The sequence below is a fragment of the Heptranchias perlo genome, chromosome 19, assembly GCF_035084215.1.
Source record: "Heptranchias perlo isolate sHepPer1 chromosome 19, sHepPer1.hap1, whole genome shotgun sequence".
NCBI lineage: Eukaryota > Metazoa > Chordata > Chondrichthyes > Hexanchiformes > Hexanchidae > Heptranchias > Heptranchias perlo.
The window spans coordinates 33,511,826-33,534,112 of record NC_090343.1 but is presented as its reverse complement, the minus strand read 5'-3'; the positions used below and the strand labels follow the sequence as shown (position 1 = coordinate 33,534,112).

General features: G+C 39.8%; 1 protein-coding gene across 1 annotated transcript; it reads right to left on the bottom strand.

The window, feature by feature from the left end:
• Positions 1 to 993: 993 nt before the first annotated feature.
• cyp24a1 (cytochrome P450, family 24, subfamily A, polypeptide 1) lies at positions 994 to 22,106 on the bottom strand. Its single transcript, XM_068000821.1, has 12 exons — positions 21,871 to 22,106; positions 21,406 to 21,596; positions 20,857 to 20,950; positions 19,300 to 19,396; positions 18,134 to 18,225; positions 16,953 to 17,064; positions 9,954 to 10,099; positions 7,339 to 7,505; positions 6,545 to 6,623; positions 5,352 to 5,549; positions 5,137 to 5,248; positions 994 to 2,375 (listed from the first exon to the last, which is right to left on the bottom strand). The coding sequence occupies exons 1-11, from the start codon at positions 22,090 to 22,092 to the stop codon at positions 5,138 to 5,140; spliced, it is 1,509 nt and encodes a 502-aa protein (XP_067856922.1). The 5' UTR covers positions 22,093 to 22,106; the 3' UTR covers positions 994 to 2,375; position 5,137.
• Positions 22,107 to 22,287: the final 181 nt, after the last annotated feature.

Below are 22,287 nucleotides of genomic sequence, written 5' to 3'. Positions count from 1 at the left end.
TTAGGTTCTTATGACTTTTCCATTTACAAGGAGCTGTGAGTTTGACAGGGACATACATTCTTTTGTATTATACCGAAACGAGAGACAACAAATTATAAATACCCTTTTCCCTGTTGCTTTAATCTCAATGCCATTGCCTTTTTACTTAAAGCTTTCCAGATGTTAAGATGGTCAGTATTCCTGAATTGTTTTGTAATTTTTTTTGTATATTTGTGGTGTAATATGCACCCAGCAACAATCTGCTCAAGCCTGTAAGAATCTATTGGCCCCGAAATTCCTTGGGTTATGATCCCGTTGGTTATGCAGGGATTGTGCCCAACTGTACCCTTCAGTGCTGAGCCCACCAGAGATTACAGAGTCAGTGGATGGCCACCTCATTAGTATGGATTAGGCAGGGACATGCTCCACTTTGGGCACACCTACAGAGCCCATTAGCCCATGCCTTCCAGAAACCCCTGTGCCCAACTAAGCATGGGGGTTAATTGCAGATTTTTTTTTAAATTTGAAACTTTTCAGGGATCCAGGCCACCTGCCTGGTCTGGGCCCCACATATGCCCTTGGTGGAGCCCAGTACACATCCACTCTCTTGGCATACTAGCCACCACTGCTATGCTGGATTCCACTGGAGCCTTGAGAGCAGGAACTCCTGACCTTTCCGTCACTGGCTCCACCCACTGGCTGTCATTGGCCTTGTAGGGGGCGGATGGAAGTTCCACCCCTTAAATGGCAAACAGTAAACTCCTGGATCTCCACTGTTTTCCCGTGCGTTCTGCCTCTCTCCTGCTCAAGTTATGGCGGGAACTTGCAGAACCCCTGAAGAACATTGATGTCTTTTACAAGTGAATTGTTACTGTTTTAACAATACAAATGTTTTGAACAGGTTTGAATGTTTGAATGTTTTACAATTGTCAACCCCAGTCCATCACCGGCATCTCCACATCTTGAACAGGTTAGTTAAAGCAGTTGAATAAAATAGGAAACATGTACATTAAATGCTTCTTACTAACTTTTAATATCATATTGAAAAACTTTTACAAATCAGAAAATAAAATTCTCTTCAGCTATACAGAAGTTGAGTAATACATTGCAAAGTCCCTGAGTTTTTAACTTTTAGATTGTCTCTAAGTAAAGCAAACTTCATTGGAAAGTGCAGAGCGTTACATTTGCCTCAAAACAGGCTGATTGTTCTGTAACTGTCAGTCTAGAGATAACCAAAAGATTTAAGCTTATTTATAAATCTTGTTTTGTGGCATGATAGGATAAATGTGTGGATTAATTCATTGAGAAATAATATTCTAAATTATACAATTTTCTATACCAAGACTTGTTCTTTAAATATATTGCTTAATTTAGTGCAACAGAGTCAACGGGGCAGAAATTGGTCACGGGCGGTATCACATCAGTCGCCCGTTATACTGTCCGCCTGATGTGTTATAAACTGGATAGCCCGGTGGTGAAGGATAGAATTCTGGAGCCTGGTCTTCAGTTGCTTCCAAGCCTTTATTCACAGAGCTCCACATTACACACCCCACACTCTAGATAAGCTCTCTTATGTACGGATACAAGAGAGCCCCAGTTGATATCCACCACCTGAATACAATTAACAATAATTGATATAAATCACATGGATACAATTAACATGATATTCAATTTCATTGACTGCAATGCAACTAAATATCGGGCGGAGCGTATAACAGGTGGCTGATGCAATACCGCCCATTTTACACTACTGTCTGAGATTAATTTCTACCCCAATTATATTTAACTGTGAACTTCTCCCAGTTAAGCTGGAAAAATCCCAAGGAGCTTCTTCTGTTTGGAATCCCAGCTTCCCCTTACAATTACACCGATGTTTGTAGTGGGCTGATGCTCTTCCCCCAGCAGATCACAGAGAACTCCAAGCAGTGTAACTGGGTCCCAGCCTAGTTTCTGGCCATACCAGCGGACTTCTGCCGAAGTGCTGGTAGGAGTACATCGGAACAGCCATGGATTTTCAGGGTGGCAGAGTTCCTTCTGGTTATCTGTAATACCTTACATCTTATGGGGAAGTGGCCTCATAACCAGTCATAAGTTACATCTTAACTTTACAGTATATTAAGTATCAAATATCACATGGTATTGCTTTACCATTCAATAGCAAGGGCCATTGCCCAGTGAATTGGTCTGACAGAATAACTTGTTGTATTACTCAATTTCTTATCAGACCAGCCTTAGGGTTGAAAAAGCTGTAATTCTTTGTAGGTCAGTGAATGTGTCGTAATCCTTCCATTCTCACAACATTCTTTTGGCCTTGTGGTACCTTTTTGACTGATTGTAAAACGCTGAGGTTAACAAAAGTGTAGGCTGGGCTGTGCTCTCGAAGAATCACAGTGCTCCTGAAAAGAAAAAGTGTATTATCTGATGCAACAACTCTACCAATAACAGTTAGACAAATTATCATAATACTTGTTTTCTAAATTGAAATATTTAGTGCCTTCTAACTATGCTCATTTGTTATACTAAGACACAATGTTGTTTTTGCAGTACATTTTTTAAATTGAGGGTAAACTCCCATTATCTTTTCCTCCATTCCTCGTCACACCAAGCTACACACCCTGCACGCCAAAAGGCAAGGTGCGAAACCTGCTCCATCATGCTGTCCTAGGAACATAGGAACAGGAGTAGGCCATTCAGCCCCTCGTGCCTGCTCCGCCATTTGATAAGATCATGGCTGATCTGTGATCTAACTCCATATACCCGCCTTTGGCCCATATCTCTTAATACCTTTGATTGCCAAAAAGCTATCTTTCTCAGATTTAAATTTAGCAATTGAGCTAGTATCAATTGCCATTTGCGGAAGAGTTTTCCAAACTTCTACCACCCTTTGTGTGTAGAAATGTTTTCTAATCTTGCTCCTGAAAGGTCTGGCTCTAATTTTTAGACTGTGCCCCCTACTCCTAGAATCCCCAACCAGCGGAAATAGTTTCTCTCTATCCACCCTATCTGTTCCCCTTAATATCTTATAAACTTCGATCAGATCACCCCTTAACCTTCGAAACTCCAGAGAATACAACCCCAATTTGTGTAATCTCGCCTCATAACTTAACCCTTGAAGTCCGGGTATCATTCTAGTAAACCTACGCTGCACTCCCTCCAAGGCCAATATGTCCTTCCAAAGGTGCGGTGCCCAGAACTGCTCACAGTACTCCAGGTGCGGTCTAACCAGGGTTTTGTATAGCTGCAGCATAACTTCTGCCCCCTTGTACTCTCGTCCTCTAGATGTAAAGACCAGCATTCCATTAGCCTTATTGATTATTTTCTACACCTGTTCATGACACTTCAATGATCTATGTACCTGAACTCCTAGGTCCCTTTGGACATCCACTGTTTTTAACTTTTTACCATTTAGAAAGTACCCTGTTCTATCCTTTTTTGATCCAAAGTGGATGACCTCACATTTGTCTACATGAATTCCATTCACCTAATCTATCAATATTGCTTTGTAAATTTATGTTTTCATCTACACTGCTTACAATGCCACCAATCTTTGTGTCATCGGCAAATTTAGATATGAGACTTTCTATGCCTTCATCTAAGTCGTTAATAAATATTGTGAATAATTGAGGCCCCAAGACAGATCCCTGCGGGACTCCACTAGTCACATCCTGTCAATGTGAGTACCTACCCATTATCCCTACTCTCTGTCGCCTTTCGCTCAGCCAACTTCCTAACCAAGTCCGTACTTTTCCCTCGATTCCATGGGCTTCTATCTTAGCTAACAGTCTCTTATGTGGGACCTTATCAAATGCCTTCTGGAAGTCCATATAAATAATATCCATTGACATTCCCCTGTCCACTACTTTAGTCAACTCTTCAAAAAATTCAATCAGGTTTGTCAGGCACGACCTACCTTTCACAAATCCATGCTGGCTCTCTCTGATTAACTGAAAATTCTCAAGGTGCTCAGTCACCCTGTCCTTAATTATAGACTCCAGCATTTTCCCCATAACAGATGTTAGGCTAACTGGTCTATCATTCCCTGGTTTCCCTCTCTCTCCTTTCTTAAAAAGCAGAGTGACATGTGCAATTTTCCAATCTAGAGGGACAGTTCCTGAATCTAGAGAACTTTGAAAGATTATAGTTAGGGCATCTGCAATGAGCTCACCCACTTCCTTTAAAACCCTGGGATGGAAACCATCTGGTCCTGGGGATTTGTCACTCTTTAGTGCTATTATTTTCTTCATTACTGTTGTTTTACTTATATTAATTTTATCGAGTCCCTGTCCCCGATTCAATATTAGTTTTCTGTCCTGTGACAACTACTTCCATTTTTGGATAATAAACATGTTTACGCAATCTCTGGAGTCCATCATTGCTTTACTATAAGTACGCAGTACAGCTAACAGATGTTATTTAATAATAGCCCTTTAATAGCAAGTATTAAAGTGTTATAGGGAGAGTTGCGTCTTGCTTTCGTGTGTCAGTGCACAGAGACACTCTTTCTTGGAATGCCAGGATGTTGGTTTTCCTCTGTCATTCCTCACACAGTTGGGGTCATTTTCAATTTTCCCACCAGGGCAGTAACCTGGCAGAGCGGATTGCCTGCCCGTTGTAGCAACTGCTCAATTTTCATCGCAAATGGGGTGAAAATCAGGCAGGTTGAACAACAACAACAATCATCAACAACTTGCATTTATGTAGCGCCTTTAACGTAGTAAAAACGTCCATGGCGCTTCACAGGAGCGTTATAAGACAAAATTTGACACCAAGCTACATAAAGCGATATTATAACAGGTGACCAAAAGCTTGGTCAAAGAGGTAGGTTTTAAGGAGCGACTTAAAGGAGGAGAGAGAGGTAGACGAGTGAGCGACTTTCTCTGCAACATTACCGCCCAGGTGGTGAAGTTGAAAATTACTCCCAGTGATTTTGTGATGTCATTTGAAAAGACTGAGCAGGGAAGGAGACAAAAATATGAAGAATAAGCCAATCTGCAGCATTCTTATATTTTCCAGCAGCCAGTTTAGAAACAGTGACAGGGATTGGTGCACAATACATGGGGAGAGGAAGAGGGGAAATCCAAAGAAGAAAGGAGAAAAGTAACTTATGCAATGGACAACAACATTAAAACTACGAGTGGATAACAATTTTTATTGTACCTTAACGTCTGTGGAATGCAACTGGGATTTCACGATTAGGCACCATTGTCCCAGAATGCAATGTTTCTACAGCATCTTCGTCAGTAGCCACTATCTTGTACCTTGGTACCAGCTGCAGTGGAAAAAAACTCTCAAATTAGAAAAAGCTGTGACTCTGGCTAATTGTTGCATTTAAACAAAGCTGGTGCAGCAATGGTCCAGCACACATGACTTACCCAGCAAAGGGCCAACTGCAACTGTAGCTCAGCCAGCCGCCGGCCTATGCACATCCTTTTCCCAACGCCAAATGGCACATGTGCAAAGGGATTGATTGTGCGCTTTTCCCGCAGCCAGCGCTCAGGTTTAAACTGCATTCCCTCATCAAAATATTCCTCATTCCACCCTAACGCATGATTGTTTATCATTAAAACAGTCTGTAAGAAAAAAAGATACTTCCCCCTTATAATTGGTATAAAAGTGTAATCATTCTGAGAATGCAAGGATTAACCTTTAATTTTTTATGCATGTTGTTTAAACAAGACTCACACTTCCATGACATAAACAATTCCATGTTTTTACAATTTTATAATTAGCTAGTTGATCTCCAATGGCATTGCCCATGGACAAAAGAAAAAGAAAAATTGTGTCTCTTTCTCTTCATGTAACTGATTCTACTTATCTTCCACTCTCTAATTCTTTGTGTTTATGTCTACCTGTCTTTCTGCCTGTTTTAGACATGGTTACATGTTAAATATGATTGTGATCTTAAAACACTATAAATAAAGGCATGGCTACACTTTGATGATTTAATGTCAGCTGTAACTCAGCCACACAAGTCATGACTTAAGTGGGTAGTTCTCTCAAAACAGTATTTAAACCAATAGTAATCAAGTGACAGCTTGGCTCAGTTGATACCACTCTCAACTCAGAATCAGTTGGTTGTGAGTTCACTTGAACATATAATCTAGACATTGCAGTGTACCACTGAGATAAGGGGCTGTTCGGCCTGAGATGCCCATCTGTTAGATGGGACATTAAAACTAGGACTTCTTCAGCCTGTTCTGGTGGTTCAGGTGGATGTTGAAGATCCATACTAGTATTCAAAGAAGAGCAGAGAGTTCTTTCGGTGTCTGGCCAACATTTCTCCCTTAAACAGTACCAACAATTCATCTTACTGTAGTTTGTGGGACACTACTATGTGTAAAATGGCTGCTTGCTATGCCGACATAATAGTCACTGAGCTTCAAAATTAATTCATTGCATGTGTGTTTCTAAGATGTGATAATATTCTGTCTTTTGTCATTTACTATAATATGAAAGCTCCTTAAAAATATGGGACGATAAATAATTTAAGATGTTGATGAGGTAACAACAAAATGAAGCTATGCTGTATTTTTGGTTTGTATCCAGAATGTTGCTTGATACTTACTCCCTTAGGTAGCACATAGTCACCTAGAACAGTTTCTTCATCCAGGGTCCGACTTGTAAAGGGCACAGTAGGAGTTATCCTAAACAGATATTTGGTATTAGTGATCATCTTATTGAGGCTTTTAGTTACATCTGTATAATTAGTAAGATTGCAATATTCTCTGTAAAACCCCATGTTAATTGTCAATTCATGCACTAGGTTAATTGGAATAAAGATTAAGGTTACATAGGATAGGAAGGCATGTGCAATGGCTACGTGTGATAAAGATATTCTCTGTATTTAATACTTCTGAAAAAAAAATACAAATTGTTCCAACAGAAAGTACAATAATATAGCCAAAGCGGTATTTCAGTTCCTAGTTTGGTAAGACAGTATTCTACAGAACAGAATCTGGAACACTTTACTGGATAAAATTATCAATTCATATATCATTCTCAAAATAATTTTACAACTGAGTTAACATAAGTTATAAATTGAAAGCCTACCAGTTCCACTGTAGTGCAGTGGTGCAATTTATTGTGCAAGAATAGAATTTAGGATGCATTATAGAATTGTTTGCTTTCAGAAATCTTGGTCAAACTATAGAGTAAAAGTGTTGAGTGCTTGCTAGATCGAAGAAAGCTGCTCTGGTGCACTTCTCCTTCTAGCTGTGAATAGCTGCCTACTTTTCACTGGAATTAAGTACGTGACACACGCAAGACAAACAATGATGTGGCGATAAAATTTCAACATGAAACACACAAAAAAACACAAAATCACGCATGAGGAAATGAAAACTATCTGGTTAAACAAACCTCATAGACTCCTTCAGGCAAGCCTTTAGGTAGGGCATTTTCTTTATGTCTTCTGCAGTTGGGGCCTGGTTTTTAGACAGCACACTCAGTATTTCCTCATTAAGTTTGTCTTGCACACTGGGATTGCGAGATAGATTAAAGATAGCCCAAAGCAAACTGTTGGCAGTCTGTAACATAAGACAGCAGAAAGTGTTAATGTTTTTTTGCACAGTTCTAATTTGATTGCCTTCATTTAATTAACTGTTACTATTTACAGCATTATATTAGGACCTGCGTCTTTATTTTAAATACATGACTCATCTAACGTAGAGTCAATATATAACTGTACATGAGGGGAACTTTGTAATTTATTTCTTCACAAAATGTAATGGTTAAAAATGGATTGATGGAAAACTTGGGAGAAATCCTGCAAACATATGAAATCTATAGGAGCCGTGTTCCAAACTTAACATCACTAAGACTTTGACAATTTGATTGTCAGATCCTATTTTAAATTTTCAATAGTTTAAAAAACAAATCCGTTTTTTAAATTTACTTTCTCCATAATACTGCGAGGTACACTATATTGAAATCAGGCTCCAAGCAACTGGTTGGTCTTGCCCTTTGCGACACGTTACCACCTTAATCAGAGATCTTTCAATTAATGAGTTAACCTCATAATGATGGGTAGGCCACTGGAGCGGAAATACTGTGGCTCCAAGAACTTAGGCTGATTGCAGTTGTCTTCAGTTTGATTTCAAGACACAAGACAATGGATAGTAAACATATGCAAAATGTTGTTTAATAATTCACAGATTTCTATGCTATATATATGTAGAACTAGCAATAAAACAAATGACTTTTTGAAACAAGGGATACATTTTAAACATCTATTCCTAACACTCTTGTTCATACAGACATTAGATTACAATTTCCCTTTGAGCACCAACACAAAAATACATTGAACAATTAAACAGCGGTTTCACCTGTCAGAAATTACAGTTCTCTTGTGTATCAACAGGTATACTTATGAGGATAGATGTTGGGTAGAGAAATGTAAGACAGCAATTCAATCAAATAAACCGTTCTAATACTATCATGAACCAGAAGAGGAGATTATTCATACAAACAGAAACCTGAGATCAAATATACTTTTAACTTACTGACAGCTATTTGTTATTCCTCGTAAGAAATAGTGAACAGCTTTTTACAATAATATTTATATTCACTTTATGTATTCCTTACTGTGACAAATTAGATAGACTAGGCAGATTACAAAATTAGGGAAGAGAGTAATAGAACTGTTAGTGATATAGGAACTGAAGGTACATAGTGTCACCTGACAGGCACTATAATGTTTCCAACTTTTGTTCAGTAGCAGGTTGCCAAGAAGTCAACTGTTCAGTAAATATTGTAAAGAAAGACCTTGCGTTTATATAATACCTTTCGTGTCTTCAGAATGTCCTAAAGCATTTCACAGCCAACAAATTACTTTTGAAGCATGGTCACTGTTGTTATGTAAGCAAACAAAGCACACACTTTGCACACTGAGAGTAGAATTGAGGTAAATGGCCAGTTAATTTGTTTTGATGGCATTAGTTGAGGGGTAAATGTTGGCCAGGATACTGGGAGAACTCTGAACAATGCCATGGGAGCTTTTACGTCCACCTGATGTGGCCTCAGTTAAACAACTTACCGACAGACGTGGAAGCCAATTTTTGTCTCACTACTGCCCCGTTTTCCAGCATGAATGGGGCGGTTGCAAGTTGAAAATTTGAAAAAAAAACTTATTGCTCACTGTTATGCAAGGCCCATCCAATGCAATTTTCAAGAGAGCCTCAATTTAGGTGGCCAGTACACCTGCCCGAAACAGACTGCAGCCTCATTCAAAAATATAAATCAGTGTCCTAAATTGTGTTTAGCACCCCAATACAATTCTGGTCTTTCATTGGAGTGTGCTTTGTGTGTATTCCGCCCAATGGATCTGAGCGTTCAGAGGCCTAACCACCAGTCCTTAAAGGGACCGTTGGAAGCCGTTCTGGAAACATTAATGGTAAGTTTTTAAAACGATTTTTGTGGGGCATGAATGCTCCTCCTGGCCCCACAAAAATCGTCCTGCCCACTTCCGGTCCCTCCATGAGATTGCCCACTCCCAATTAACAAGATTCTGTCGGCTCAGCTCCACAGAGCAGCTGCCAGATTTCCCATACCCTCCGCCTCCCCAGTCAGAAGGCTACCTGTCAATACTCATTTAGCATTGGCAGCTCGCTGATTTTATTTTAATGAGGCTTGACCACGAAAATGGATCGGGCCTCCTGCCAGCGACATTGGTCAGGCGATGTGATTAACCCACCCACTGCCTGCCCAATGTCCACTGAAGACAAAAATCACTCCCACTCACCTTCGACAATGTAGGACTCTCTTAGCACCAAATTGTCAGCCTAGGTCATGTGTTCAAGTGCTGGGAAAGAGCATGAAACCACAACTTTCTGACTCCAAGGTGAGAGTTCTACCACTGAGCCAAGCTGATGCTCAGTAACTAAGTTTGCAACTAAGTGCTTTCTCTCAATTTAGCCCTGAGCTACATCTTTTAATCATTCTCAACAGCAGCATGTAGATTTCAGTCAGAATATTACCGTTTCTACTCCTCCAATCTGGAGCTCAGTGATGGCAGCATACAGCTCTTTTCTCGATAGTTCACTGCCATTGTAGATTTCTGAGAGGAAGTCATTGGCTGGACAGGTTGACTGTCTGTTCAATCTTCCATCGATATGGCATTTTGCTACAACAATGTATACAAAAAAAACTTTAAATTATAAATATACAATCAAGAAAACAGGGTAGCTAAATATACAAATTAGGTTCTCTGTACTAATCTTGAGGCATAAAAGCTGTTTCCAGTTGACTTCAATTACTGGGAAGAAATATTTCTTGAGACCATCAAATTCTTCATGGAATTACTCTTAAGAGATCCTAAACTCTTTTCTTTCCAGTTCAGATATTTCCTTAGTCAGGTCAATTTAAAAAAATGGGCTTATTCAAATACATTTATCTGTGTTTGAATATTATTCCATGGAGATAAAAATACAGATGACGGTCTGTCATGTAGTTTAATTATTTTCATGAGACATGCTGAATAAATAACTAACATAATTAATGGCCTTTGAGAAAAATAGACTGATAATTTCATTAAATTGTGATTATTTATAAGCTGGGTTATAAGAATTCAAATTTTTCAGTAATCCATTTGGATTCAGACGATTTATGTGATGATATAAAAGCTGTAATTATTCTGGTTCTTGGTGCATTGCTTTTTTGCCTTCCTGATCTTGCTAACTGTTTAACATCTGCTAGAGCTGATAAACAAAATTGGCTTTGAACTGTTTCACTCAAACAATCAACATTTTTGATTCTATTTGATAAACAAAGATCTGAACAAGTAAGAAGAGCTTTAAACAAAGCAGTTTGGGAGCTGTGGGGGGAGTCTAAAACTGGGGGCCATAAATATAAGATTGTCACTGGGCAGAAATGGATGGCAATGAAGGCATGGGAAGGTAATGAGCAAAAGCTGGGGGCGACTCTTTGGCGAGGGGAGGAAGGAGAATTCCAATATTAACTGTGGAGAATAAGGAGAGGAATTGTTAGCATTAATGAGGAAGAGTGCTGGCTTGAACTGAGGGGTTTTGAGATTTTAAAAAGAGTGCCAGTTTGAACTGGGGAAGTGGTGGTGGGGGGGGGGGGGGGAAGAGAAGAAGAATGTCATGTTGGATTACGAGGAAAGGGGTAGGAGGGGTCCAGTGTGAACTGGGCAGGTTGGCAGAGGAGAGAGTGTCTTTATGAAAGAGTGAAGAGTGTGATAGGGTACAGTGACTCTGTGAACTGAGGCAAGAGGGCTTGGATGTCGGAATGTGATTACTGAGATAACTTTTGGGGAAGTGATGGTCTGGTTGGTGTGTTGAAAATTCAAATAGCACTTTGTTTTTCTTTTTTGACTTAAAATCTATTAATTGTGAAATATAAAAGGACTTAAAATGAGCCAAGATGCATAATTCTTAACATAAAAATTAAAATTTTCCAGGGGATCGTGACCCTGGACCCTCTCCCCCAAGAAATGCACCATCAATTCTGTGCCTACGACATCTTGATTTCCCCTTCAGGCTTTCATGTGCTTATGTTTTATTCCTCCAACACAAGTGAAAGAACATTGTATATAGTACTGCTTAGGGTACAAAGCCCATGCAACTACGAGTTTTCACATGTCATAGGCTTATAATCAAGGCCATTCTTGAGGCATTAGCTTTTTGAGTGCTATGTATTCTTTTTTGAAACTGTTGGTTAGATTTTGCTGGTTTTCTAGGTTGGCAGATGTTCTATTGGAAGATTTCCAGTCTCAGAAATAAAAGTTATTAATAAAATATAATTTTTACAGAATATAAAAGAAATGTAGGCAACTACTACTGGTTGTGCACTTAGAAAGCAAAACAAATGCTCTTTGAAGGGTTAATATCTGTTACTATGCCCACAAGTCATGTTGAAAGTATATTATCTTTGCTAATCTACTTCAGCTGTTTTCACTACTGAAATAGGAAAGTGGGTGTGTCAGTCAATAGTGCTTTGAATGAATAAGTTATGTGCGTAGCAAGAGCTGCATATCCCTGTCAGTTCAGTGACCCCAGTCAATGCCTCGTGTTAACCTTAGACTGTTAGAAACATTTGGCTCCAATACCCTGTTCCAGGTCATTCAGTTCACTAGTGAAAATCTGATGACTGATCCTAGTGCATTCCATTCCAGTGAAATGGCATCAGGTTCAGCATTCAATCATGTGACCTAAAAAGTGACTTTAAATCTCTGTTCTTGGATTGTGCCTGAATAAAATGAATATGATATACTCAAAATACAGTAGGTTAAAATATTTATTAAATGAGACACGAATTGCTACCTTGATTCTTTGATGACATTTGGTATTTTCTAACTAACTACTTTAAAAAAATTGTTTAACCATTTAATAGCTACAAAGTAAATTGATTTTTTCATTGAAAAGTGACAGAGATAAGACATAAAATCATAGGCCAGTTACTCTTACTTCAGTTGTTGGTAAACTATTAGTGGCTGTAATACAGGATAAAATTACTATGCACATGGTGAAACTTAAGTTAATCATGAAATAAAAACAGAAAATGCTGGGGAAGCTCAGCATGTCAGGCAGCATCTGTGGAGAAAGAAACAGTTAACGTTTCAGGTCGAAGATCTTTCATCAGAACTGAAAGATGTTAAAAGAGTTAAAGTTTTTGGGCAAATACAGAGCCAGGGAAAGGAGGGGAAGAAAGAACAAAAGGGAAGGTCTGTAATAGGGTAGAGGGCAAGAGAGATTAAATGACAAAAGGGATGATGGTGCAAGGCAAGGAAAGTGATAATGGGACAGGTTAAGAAACAAAAGATTGATCAGGAGGAGCTGTAAATGGCAACATCAGAACCATTACCAGCACTTGCTTTCCGAAAAAATGGGAGCAGTGGTTATGATCTGAAGTTATTGAAATCAATGTTGAGTCCGGAAGGTTGTAAATTGCCTAAAGGAAAGATGAGGTGCCGTTCCTCGAGCTTACATTGAGCTTCATTGGAACAATGTAAGAAGCTGAGGACAGAGAAGTCAGCGTGGGAGTGTGAGTGTGAGTGTGAGTGGGAGTGGGAATTAAAATGACAAGCGACCGACAGGTCAGGATCACTCTTGTGGACAGAGTGGAGGTTTTCAGCAAAGCGATCACCCAGCCAGCGTTTGGTCTCCTCAATGCAGAGGAGACCGCAATGTGTGCAGCGGATACAGTATACTAAATTGAAAGAAGTACAAGTAGACCGCTGTTTCACCTGGAAGGAGTTTTTGGGGCCCTGGAAGGTGGGAAGGGAGGAGGTGAAAGGGCAGGTGTTACATCTCCTGCGCTCGCTTGTGAAGGTGGCGTGGGGAGGAGGTATTGGGGTGATGGAAGAGTGTACCAGAATGTCACGGAGGGAGCGGCCCCTTCGGAATGCTGAAAGGGGAGGGGAGGGGAAGATGTGTTTGGTGGTGGGAACGCGCTGAAGGTGGCGTAAATGGTGGAGGATGATACATTGAATTTGGAGGCTGGTGGGGTGGAAGGTGAGGACAAGGGGGTCCCTATCATGATTCTAGAAGGGAAGGGGAGGGTGAGTGCAGAAGTGCGGGAAATAGGACGGACATGGTCGAGGGCCCTGTCAACTACAGTTGAGGGGAATCCTCGGTTGAAGAACAAGACATATCAGAAGCACTGGTGTGGAAGATGGCATTGTCAGAACAGATGCAACAGAGACGGAAAATCTAGGAGAAGGGAATGGAGTCTTTACAAGAAGCAGGGTGGGAGGAAGTGTAATCAAGATAGCTCTGGGAGTCAGTGGGCTTTTAATAGATATCGGTTGACAGCCTATCCCCAGAAATGGAGATAGAGAAGTCGAGGAAGGGAAGGGAAAAGTCGGAGATGGACCATGTGAAGACGAGGGAAGGGTAGAAATTGGAAGCAAAGTTGATGAAATTTTCCAGTTTGGGGCGAGAGCAGGAAATGGCACCGATACAGTCATCAATGTACCGAAAAAAGAGGTGAGTGAGGGGACCGAGTAGGTCTGGATCAAGAAATGTACCATGTATCTCACAAAAAGGCAGGCATCACTGAGACCCATATGGGTTCCCATAGAGACACCTTTTATTTGGAGGAAGTGAGTGGAGTCAAAGGAGAAGTTGTTCAACGTAAGAACAATTCAGCCAGCCGGAGGAGGGTGGTGGTGGATGTGGACTGGTTGGGCCTCTGTTCAAGGAAGAAACCGAGGGTCCGCAGGCCGTCTTGGTGGGGGATGGAGGTGTAGAGGGACTGAAAGTCCATGGTGAAAAGGAGACAGTTAGGGTCGGGCAACTGGAAACTGTTAAAGTGGCGAAGGGCGTCAGAAGAGTCACGGATGTAGGTCGGACAAGGGGAGAAAAAATAGAGTTGAGATAGGAGGAAATAAGTTCCGTGGGGCAAGAACAGGCTGAAAGGTTGGGTCTCCCAGGACAGTTCTGTGGCCAGTCAGCAGAAATTTCTAAAGGGAATGTTGTATTTGACAAACCTTATAAAATTCATTGAAGAAATAATAGAAAGGAAAGATAAAGGAAATGCAGTGGAAACGGATTTTCAAAAGGCATATGATGAAGTATCACATGGCAAAGATAATGGTGTATGGAATTTAGAGGAATGTGGTCATATGGTCAGAGAAATGATTGGGGGGGCAGAAATCAAAGTGTGGGGGTAAAGTGAAGTTGCTTGGACTGGAGAATATGGCAAGTGGTGTTCCACAAAAGTTTGTGTTGGAACCATGCTTATTTAGTATATATTAATGAATAATCCAAGCTTTGGAATTGGGGAAACAATATTGAAATTTGCAGATGACATCAAATTGGGGGTATGGCAAATTGTGACAATGACTGTGAATGACTGAAAGTGGAGATAGAAAGGCAAGCAGGATTGTAGGTAGGTGACAGGTGCAATTCAATGTACAGCAATGTAAGTAATACATTTTGAAAGTAAGAATAGGGGAAGGATTTACATTTTAAAAGTTAAGATTTTAAATGAAGTAGAGGAGCAAGTGATTTGGTTTGCAGATACACAGGTTATTAACATTAGTAAGAGAGGTGGATAAGGCAGTGAAAAAGGCAACTGGAGTCCTTGGTTTTGTTTCCTGAGGCACAGGGCTAGATTTCCCTCCTCCTGCCAGAGCAGGGTGAGGCTTCCACCCACCACCCTGCCATGGATAATAAATATTGTAGAGCGGACTTCCAGCAGGACCTCCACCATCAACAGAGAGCTATTACAGAAGAGGGAAAGCAGGCAGTTCTGCAGCGAGATACCCACTACAACACCAGGAGAGAAGAGGCCACTTAAAAGGGGGGACGAAGAGCCCGAAGATCAGTACATTGATTTTTTTTTTGGCCTCAAACTGACCAGGTAGGTGTAGCAAGGTCTTTTTCCCTGAAGAGCATTACTGAACCAGTTGTTTCTTTCTGACAATCCAGAGGCTTTCATGGTTATTTTGCCAGATTTATTGAATTAAATTTTGCCATGGTGGGATTTCAACTCACAACATCTGGTTTACTAGCCCAGCATCATAGCCACTAGGCAACTGCACCTCTTATGTTTAAATAGAGTCCACCAGTTCTTTTAAAGGGAATTAGATTGTTGCTTGAAAAAGAGGAATATCAAAGAGTATGGGAGCAAGCAGGGGATGGGATTAGACCAGGTGGCTGATGTGGAGAAAAACACCAGTGCAAACTTGAGGGGCCAAATGGCCTAGTTCTGTACTATAACGTTCTCTGGTTTCTGTTTAAAAATCATGTTCTCTAGGGACTAGTCGCACAGTAAATTAGACGCTATCATTAGCTTCTGAAAACTGGGTTATAATCCAGCCCTGTCTGATGAAATAGAAGCCTCCTCCTATTAGCTGAAAAGGTCATACATGTGAAATAAGTTTGAATAATCTAAATGCATTTCCCAATAGTTGCAAATTTTCATTATACGACCACGATATCCCTTCACCCCCAACCTCAGAAAAGTTCCCTCCAACTCCATTTCCATGGGCATTTCCATTTCTGATATCGGCCACCCTAATGGCTTCTCAGAGTGAAATTGTTAAATATTGCCATTTGTGCTGAATTTGGGGAAGTTTTGTGCTGCAGATTATATTTATCAAGAAATGGACTGAAAAACTGCAAAAATACTTTTCATGTAGGACCTTACAATTGGCACAGGTACTGACGTAGAGGGAACTGGGGGACAACAACTGCTACAGAATTGTGATTTTGAGAGGTAATGCACCTCCAAAACAGGACAATCCTGTTCATTGTGTACCCTACTTAATCATGGCATGCAGGCCAACCAGGTTTAGAGCTTATTTTAGGTGGAGTTTTCAAACAATCCAATGAGAATAGAACAATAAATAGAAAAGGAGTGGAGTATACAACTGCTGCTCTCAAATAACAATTACTTTGTCAATAACTTCAGCTATTCACACTGCAACAGATATTAAACCACCAGTACTTCCTGCCACAACAAATACTAAACCACCAGTACATTCACAGAAAAGCACAGCTTGGTAACTGGTTTGTTAAATGAGAGTTGATGAGGAAACCAAGACTTATTTTCTGTCAGAATTTTGTTTGCCAGCACACAAAATGCAAATCCTTCCCTCCCACCCTTAGTAAAATCACTAACAATACATTGGGGTTGACAGGGCCTCAATTTTGCTTCCCATTTGTTGCCTGCAAGATGATGCCCATGAGAGGGCAGAGAGAGGGATTTTCAAGCCATCGATCCGTGTTAGATTAGAACTGAAAGTCCAGAGGTGAAGGATTAATGTAATCCCCTCTCCTTCAGAGTATTAATATTTCAAATTCAAGGGAACCTAAGAGTCAAGAGCTCCCCCAAGAATGTACTGAAGTTGAGCATTTAGGCATTTATAGCTGCTCAAAGATTTTACAATTGAAGAATTATATATACTCGAGGATCTGTAGGGCTAAAAAATTAGTTTTCCAGAACCTTTACGTGAATATTATCTCTGCTATAGTTGACATTACTGATGCACCCTTTAATCAGGCATATACCTGTTTTGAATATATTGTCCCACGCTTCTGTATGGTCCTTCCAAGTCTTTGTATTAAAGCTTTTATGGAGCTCAACTGGAGTCACCATCATTTTACCAAATGTATTCATCATCTAAGATATATAGGAGATAAAAAGAACGTCTGTTCATTTGCAAATTACATAAATGCATTCTGAAAGATTGAAATTGGCTTTTCTTCATTGTGCTGTGTTCTTGTGATTCAGAATAAAACAGACAACACTAGAAATACACAACAGGTCTATCAGCTTGTAAAAAGAGAAAAGATGGGTAAATGTTTCAAGTGTGGACTTTTCACTTGAACTTTGACAAATAGTTACCACACAACATGTTTTATTTAGATTTTCATTATTTGTATTTTTTCTTTTTATCATACTTAGTAGCCTGTTTTTACCCTAAAATAATAACTATATAGGATCCTGCAGAAAATTCTATTTGTTATTTTGGTAGGATGTTAATCCACTAACCTGAATATTGTACTTGGTTGCACTAAGTAACAACTTAGAATCATGGAAGGAAGCAATTCAGTCTGTTGTGCCTGTGCCAGCTCTTTGGAAAAGCTATCCAATTAGTCCCATTCCCCTACTCTTTCCCCATAGCCCTGCAATTTTTTCCCCTTCAAGTATTTATGCAATACTCTTTTGAAAGTTTCTATTGAATCTGCTTCTACCACCCTTTCAGGCAGCGCATTCCAGATCATTACAACTCGCTGCATACATTTTTTTTCCCCTCATGTCACCTCTGGTTCTTTTGCCAATTACCTTAAATCTGTGTCCTCTGGTTACCAACCTTCTGCCACAGGAAACAGTTTCTCCTTATTTACTCTATCAAAATCCTTCATGATTTTGAACAGTTCTATCAAATCTCCTTCTCTGTTCTAAGGAGAACAATCCCAGCTTCTCCAGTCTCTCCACTGAAGTCCCTCACCCCTGGTACCATTCTAGCAAATCTCTTCTGCACCCTCTCTAAGGCCTTGACATCCTTCCTAAAGTGTGGTGTCCAAAATTGAACACAATACTCCAGCTGGGGCCTAACCAGTGTTTTATAAAGTTTTAGCATAACTTCTTTGTTTTTATTGTGATCATTTTACAGAAATAAACCTTTTGATATCGCATAGAACTAATTGCTGAGCTATAATAAAATCATTTATTGCAGCATACTTACAATTTTAATTGCCTGGATGAAGTTCAAAGATTCTTCACCCACATTTTGTTCCAAAAGGCCAAATCTTTTATCATACAACACCAAGCAAATTGCTAGAATTTGAAAATGATTGGTAAGTGGAAAATGCAATTGCCAAATACAACACCAAGATAAAAATATATATAATATACTAAATTGCATTGTACTTTTTACTGCTTTAGTATCTGTATGTTTTAATAAAGAACTAAAAATAATTATTTGCAAATAAATATTTAATTCAAATATATATTGTTTCCAGCTTATGGCAAAACAAATAGTGGAAAACTTTTTTATGATACATAGGTACTTATTTTTTTTAAATGCTTTTTCTCAGATCTTTCAGGTGGAGTACAGAGCAGAGGTCAAATGCTTTCCCAGAGAGTTTTGCCAACCAGAAAAGTTGGAAGGCTATTCAACAATGATCCCTCTCATGCATTTCTACCAGTCAACTCACACAATTCATATTAGTTAGTATAAGCAAAGGCTTGGGAGACCCTCTCTTCTGGGATGTAACCGGCAACCTAAAGCTTAGGGGAAGGAATAATTAACAAATGGAAGGAGGATATTAATTTTAAACACTTTCTTCTTGGCACCACATTATTAGAAATATGTTCAAGTTTTCCCAGTAAACGAATGTGCTTTGTGTGCTTAGGCAGCTGATCTTTACCTCCTGGTTCTTATTTGGTGATGGATGAGAATTGAATAGTGAAGGTCTACAATCTGAATACACACCTCTTCCCTTTCATCAAACTTACCTTCACTACAAGAAAGAAAACCTTTAAATAAGCAAACTTTTAAACCTCCTACTGATCTATTTAGGAAAACATTGTGTGGCAATAATGGTCACACCAACATTAAAGATTAAATGATGTGAGTATGTACTTCAATGGAAATGTTACTTGGTGTTTTCATTTGCTGTGACAGAACTGCAATTTATTAGAAGACATTTTCCCACAAAATTGAGTTAAAATAGCCAAGTAATCTTAACATAATTAGTTTACTCCAATTTTTAACTGGATTTTATTCTAAACTGTTACCAATACAAAAACTTGGTGAACAAAACTACTCATGACAATTTGCAACTCTATATCTATTCATTTATCAGTAACCAAAGAATTTTTGGGCATATCACTTTCACAAGAACTTACTTTCAAAGGACCATTTGTTCAGTTCCTGGTATAAATTATCAATCTTGCCTGTCTCGTCACATAGCTTCCCTATTCTTCCAATGAAATCCTTTAGAACCTGAGAAATATTCAGAAAAACAAAGTGAACAAACATTTAAAAGCTCAAATTTCAAATTGGGGTTCCTGGATTGTACCATCTCCAGTAGGGGATCCCAAGAGCTCCTGAGGTCATTAGATTTCTGTCACTCTCTAGTCATTAGATTTCTGGATTTTTCTGTATTTGTGGATTTAATGGCACAGTATTTCTTTCCTTGTACACTAATAGAGCATATTTTCTACAATGACAGCACTGTTTTCCTTTGGGTAACTAATACTTTCTTTTGGAAGTTAGGAGTCCCCCCAAATGTATCAAGCAGCCCGCTTGATTGGTACCCCACCCACCACCTGAAACATTCACTCCCTCCACCACCGGCGCACCGTGGCTGCAGTGTGTACCATCTACAAGATGCAATGCAGCAACTTGCCACGGCTTCTTCGACAGCACCTCCCAAACCCATGGCCCCTACCACCTAGAAGGACAAGGGCAGCAGGCGCATGTGAACACCACCACCTGCACGTTCCCCTCCAGGTCACGCACCATCTTGACTTGGAAATATATTGCTGTTCCTTCATTGTTGCTGGGTCAAAATCCTGGAACCCCCTACCTAACAGCTCTGTGGGAGAACCTTCACCACACGGATTACAGCGTTTCAAGAAGGTGGCTCACCACCACCTGCTCAAGGGCAATTACAGATGGTCAATAAATGCTGGCCTTGCTAGCGATGCCCACATCCCATGAATGAAAAAAATATATATTTGTAGGGGGTTCCCCCATGCAAAAAAATCTTTGAAGCCCACTGTTTAAAAAGTTATGGATGCTAAGCATTTTCATTTCACTCTTCGTGTACCTTTGTTTCAGTTATTTTTCCAAAGTGTTGGTTTAAAGCTGATTTCTTCAGAATGTTTAACCACACTACCTCCGATCATCAAACTGCAAATGACACCGTCTAGCTGTAGCTTTTTTACATGTTTGCCATTTTGTAGTGCCAAGTATATTATGGTACCTTTCCAAACACAGTTGGATATTGATCAGGTGTTGGAGTCAAATATGCTGAAGCGATCACTCTTTAGCAAACACTGAAGACACGAGTGTTACGAGAATCAAGGGAAATACTCTGATTACAAGGACACCACTTTACGCTGGTTGGAAGGCTGTGCTTCGACATACACTTTATGGGATGTTAAGTTCTTTGGTGTCAATATTTTTAAATGTGCTGTAAAAAAATCAACTATAAAATTGATTTTTTTTCCCCCAAAATATGTGTGTTTCTGCACAGTATTGCAGAACCGTGTTAGATGGACAGCTCTCTGATTTCTATTTTGCACGAACTTGCCTCGGGTCTAGGCGTCTTGCTTGCTTACTAAAGTAAACGCCGAAGCAGGGAAGATAGTAAAGAAATCCGATGTCACTCTGATGTAAAGCCGTGTATATGTGCATACTAACGTGCATGACGCGTACTAATGGTAAAGCGTGTTTACCCTGTTGATTTTTCCATCCAGTTTTACGACTTCTGTTGGCTTCATCAACTTTTTTTGAAATACGCTCCTCACCCTTTGCCAGTCTTTTCCTTCCCTAAAGTCAAGACAACGAAAAAGGGGAAAAACACGAGTCACAGACACTCACGTTTATTTTATAGATCGCACCGACTACCATTGGAAGAAAAAGAGGATTTATATGCGCGCTGGGTTAAACCTGGCAGATGTTTCCCTTACGGAGTTCGTCTGAAAACGTTAACTTTTACCTAATTATCTAGTAGCTGTAAGCTATAATGTATTGTTCATATTTGCAATAATACCGCTTCTCAGTTTAGATCACAGTCTGATGTTCAATATTTATCGATTATAACAATATCCTTGCAATAAAAATTAAACCAATTCCAAATTTCTGTCATTTGTAATTTCCCGATGAAATGTATTCTATAAAATAAATTGGACCATGGTTTTTACATAAATATTTTTCAAGGATTATTTTTAATTGCATTAATCTTCTTTGCTATGAATTTTGGCCGTTTCGCCCGCTGTACTCACAGTATGAGAAGTCCATATGCCTCGTCTCTGTAATCTCGGTAAGCTTTCCACGGTTTGATCTCCAGGCGCTGGGGGTAGTTGCTTTCTTTGCGGAAAAGGGCTTCCAGGAGACACGGAGCCCCGATGTGCACGGATTCAAATGGCCCCAATTTCATCTTAAAAATCTTCCCAAATTTCTTATGAAATTCGACCTGTGCAAAAATAAAACAACACACGCGTCATGACACTGTTAGTGGGGGGGGGGGGGGGGGGGGAAACAACTGGGTAATCTCTTGGAGTCAACGGTGGAAATGTGTCCCTGTCAAACTTCTAGTTGCAATTTCTTGGTTTTTTATTTTTAAAGAAAAATATCTTAAATCAGTTGATCTACGACTTTGTATTACTGTCTGAAAAACGATAATGATAAATTCTTATTGCAATTCCACAGATAAAGCTAGAATTGATTGGATGCATCTCTCCATTTACCAGTGTTTCGTGTTGTCTTTGGAGTCCTCCTCTCCGGATGATCTCCAGCAGGCTCCCCACCACAGGCCAATTGGTGGGGCCCGGGATGGAGTTATGCCCACACGGTGCCATGGCTTTTTCTAAGGTACTGCCAGCAGTAGAAATCTGAATGCTGTGCTGTAACTTGCCCGCTTTTCTCGAAAATTGCAGAAGCAAACTGGCGTTTTTAATCTGAAATCGCATTTTTAACCTCAAGTATAAACAGCAGCAGCAAATTTGCAGTCTCTTCTATTTGGAATGTAATTTTCTTACCAAATATATAGATACAGCGGCTTGTGTGGCTCCCAGCTCCTGGCCAATCAGAAACGGCACCTGGTTGGTGTGGCTGACGAGCCCACCATTCAATTATTTTGCAAATGCGTGGGAAGCCAGAGCAGA